General features: G+C 31.0%; 1 protein-coding gene and 1 pseudogene across 1 annotated transcript; both read right to left on the bottom strand.

Annotated features, from left to right (window-relative positions):
• Positions 1-1,177: 1,177 nt before the first annotated feature.
• Positions 1,178-2,474, bottom strand: LOC131648218 (uncharacterized; annotated as a pseudogene).
• A 260-nt stretch (positions 2,475-2,734) lies between these two features.
• On the bottom strand, positions 2,735-3,976 carry LOC131648219 (uncharacterized). Its single transcript, XM_058917998.1, has one exon. It carries the CDS (start codon positions 3,974-3,976, stop codon positions 2,735-2,737), a length of 1,242 nt encoding a protein of 413 aa, XP_058773981.1.
• Positions 3,977-4,195: the final 219 nt, after the last annotated feature.

Here is a 4,195-nt window from a genome sequence, read left to right on the forward strand (position 1 = left end):
TAAAATAACTATATAATGATTAAGGATATAATCACAACCTTAGATAGTCCCCTGCGAGGCACGAGATAAAAGAATTCAATAGAATTTTACACATAGAAATATTTTCTCTCATTTCAAAGGATTTAATAAAAAATATTTGAAAATTCATTTATTTTCCGAAAAATAATGACTTTTGAGATAGAATTTTCTAAATATTAAAAATAATTTTTATTTATTGACTCAAATTTTAAAATTATAATTGTTTTTTACAAATATACATAAGATTCATATAATATGAATTTACATTAACAAAAATATCATACGAATACAAAATTCATATATTATACATTTACATTTATTCATCTTTCTTATAAATATTTAATATATAATAAAATAAAATAAATATATAATTATCTTCTTTTTTTTCATAAGAAATTTGTGATTTCTATACATCATAACTATCTTACATCTTTTGTTAAAACAAATATTATGTCAACTTTAGTATAAATATTACCGTTTTAGATGACATATGCACCATAGAATCTCGACGTTATTTTTTAAACCTTTTCCATTTTAGTTTGATTTTTTAACTATATTTTATTATAAATAATAATATGTACTAGTAATATTAAAATACATATTGTGTGTACATTACACATTAAAGTAATTTACTATTACAATTAAAAAAACATTTTTGTTACGAATATTAATTAAAGATTGCTGGAATAAGAAAAGTTAGTGGTAATAATAGTAATGGCTTTGGCAATAGACGTCAACGGTGGTTGTTTGATTTTCCAAAGAAATTGTGTAAGGTTTAGAAATCAAGTTTTTTTCCAAGGTAATTAGAGCACTCACATCCATCATATTCATTTGGGTTCTTTAAATAAGACCCGTTTATTTTTTTATATTATTTCACACTTCCCAATTATTTAAACAACCCATCTACAATTTTTAAATATCCATTTAACTCATCAAAAAGTTTAAAATGGATCCCACTAAACCATTCAATATATTATATAAAATATAATTAAAAAATTCATTCAAATATATCAAAATATAATAAGACTAAAATAAATATATATTAAATAAAACAATACATAGCACAAATAATTCATCAAAATTACATTAAAAAAATACATAAATTCAAAAATACATCACTAATACGAAAAATAATAAAAAGATAAATTTAAGACAATTTTTAATTGTTGTTATTCTCATTCTCAAAACGTTGCCATATGTGTTCTATCAAGTCTTATTGAAGGTATTGATGAATTTGTTTATCACTAACATCAAATCTTCTACGTAGAAACTCTTGAAAATCAATATTAGAATCATTCGGCAATGTTGTCTTGTCGTTGCCTAAATGATCATAAGAAAAATCAAAGTTTCCACCATATGTGGAACGTTCATCTTCAACAATCATGTTGTGTAATATGATACATGTATCCATAATACGTTGGAGTGCATCTAAGTGCCAAGATCGAGCCGGGTTACGTATGATTGCAAATCGCGACTAGAGAACCCCAAATGCACGTTCAATATCCTTTCTTGCTCCTTCTTGATGTTAGGCAAACAATTTTCTCTTATCCCCTTGCGACATTAAGATACTTTTCACAAATGTGGCCCATTCAGGATAAATGCCATCTGATAAGTAATAGCCCATGTTGTATTCAGTATGATTGATTGTATAATGAACCTCAGGAGCTCTCCCTTGCAGAATATCATTGAAGACATTGGATTGGTTCAACACATTAATATCATTATTTGAACCCGCTACCCCAAAGAATGCATGCCAAATCCATAAGTCTTGTGAAGCTACTGCTTCAAGCATAACAATGGGTTTTCCATGATCGCCTCGAACATATTGCCCTTTCAATGCAACAGGACAATTTTTCCATTCTCAGTGCATACAATCAATGCTACTTAACATACCTGGAAAGCCTCGCGCCTCCCCCATCTGAAGTAAGTGTTCAATATCTTGAGCGTCTGGCCTTCGCAAATATTGTGCTCCGAATACGCTGATCACGCCTCTTGTAAACTTATCAACTCATTTTAGTGTTGTAGTTTCACCGATTCTTAAATAGTCATCCACACTATCAGCAGACATTCCATATGCCAACATACGAATAACAACAGTGCATTTTTGTAGCGGTGAAAGACTTGATCTACTAGTTGCATCAACCCTCATTCGGAAATACTCATCATGTTGACCCAAAGCTTCCACAATACGAAGGAACACATGTTTATGCATTCGGTATCTCCGACGAAATTGTTCATTTGTGTATACTGGAGCTTCTGAAAATAATCATTGAACAATCGATCATGTCTTCACGATTCCTCTCTATATTCCTTCTTTGACGTCTTGGCCTTCTAGAGCTCGAGGCTTCTTCTTGATTTTGACTTTCAAAAAAAAGTCTCACGAGTTCTTCATCCATGCCATCATTCATATAATCCACGAACATTTTTGCGATGTGGGAAGGATTAGAAGGATCCATGAGAAAAGAAATTTAATATTGAATAGGATGACAACAATTTGTAAAAAGTTAAAGAGGTTGAGAATGATTGTGAAAATTACTGTGTTACTAAATGATTATTTATAGGACTAGTTTGAATAACGGCTAGTTTGAATAACGACTAGTTTGAATAACGACTAGTTTGAATAACGACTAGTTTCAAAATACATAACCATATCAATTATAAGAATAACAACTAGTTTCAAAATACATAATCATACTATTCAAAATACATAATACAATTAATTAAGGCCATATTTTTTCCGAATCACGTCGCACAATAAATCATGAGCTTGTAGTTGTCTTGAATTCATATTTGAAGTATCCTTTGAGAGAATTTGTAGATCATCGATCTTCAATCTTTCCTCTTTCATCTCGGCCTTCTTAATCTTTGCTTCAACCTTTTTTCTTTCAATCTCGAGTTTTTCACTCTCAATACGTGCATAGTCTTGTGCAAACACTGACATCAAATCAGTTTTCTTTTTGAATTCATATTTGAATTTATCATATTTAACATTGGGAGTAGACATTTCCACCATCTTTTCTTTCTCCTTCCTTTTGGCTGCCTTTTGACCGATTGGACGACGTAACAGAGTAGGTGATGGTGGATTGTATTCGCTGCTCGTTGGTGTCGGTGGGTTAGAAGACGAAGAATATGCTCTAGATGCTGAATTCTTTGTTCTTTTTGCAAAAGCTTCTGATGAACCTGCGAGCCATTTAGGTTCATCTTTCAATAATCTCCAAGCAGACTCAAATTTAAACTTTTCACCTTCATCTTGAAAATAAACTCTATACGCAACCTGCATGATATTGTTTTCGGAGCTCCCACTTTTTTGTGTAGAAAATGCTTGTTTGTAGCATCCAACAAACTTTTGAACAGATGGATTAATTTTGTGCCATCTACCTTTTAGTGCCATCAGTTTCCTCTCTTTGTAATTCATGTCACGATGCTTGTTAAATGCTTCACCAATTCTCTTCCAGAAACTATCTCCTTTTTGATTAACTCCAACAATTGAATCCTTTGAAACGTTGAGCCATGTTTGAATGAGAATTTCATCTTCTTTCGGTTGGAATCTTTGTTTAGGCGCATTCACAACCGGTGCAGATGCAACATCTTCACCAAGGGTAGTATTTTCCAAGCTATCTTGAGTGCAAAGTTGTGGTGTTTCATGTTCTTGATCATTTGATTGCACACCACTACTACCTATTTTAACAACATGAGACATATTGGGGTTAGTTGATTGAGATGAAAACTGTTGATATTGATATGGATAAGGTGGTGTATGATAGGAGTAATTTCTAATGGATGAATTATTTTGTGGATTTGGGATAAAAAGAGAGTTTTGAAAATTTGGATTATGGTGTGGATTTGGAATAAGAGGTAGATTTCCAAAATATGGATTGTTTTGTTGATTTGGGATACTAGGAGGACTTCCATCATTTTGCATAAAATTGGACCAAGTAATATGTTGATTGGGATTCATTGTTAAATGAAATATATGTAGCCAAAAATCTAAAATGAGATAAAATAAATTGGTTAAATTTAGACTAGATGTGAATGAGAAATTGAATAAAATGAGAGTTAGATATTTATATTAATAATTAACACATCTGTTTAAAAAAAATAACCGTTACATTGATTTCAATTTATTACCGTTGAAGTTGTTCAATTTTATTACCGTTGGCTTTTTCATAGTAGCAGT

Source organism: Vicia villosa, linkage group LG2 (assembly GCF_029867415.1).
Source record: "Vicia villosa cultivar HV-30 ecotype Madison, WI linkage group LG2, Vvil1.0, whole genome shotgun sequence".
NCBI classification, from domain to species: domain Eukaryota; kingdom Viridiplantae; phylum Streptophyta; class Magnoliopsida; order Fabales; family Fabaceae; genus Vicia; species Vicia villosa.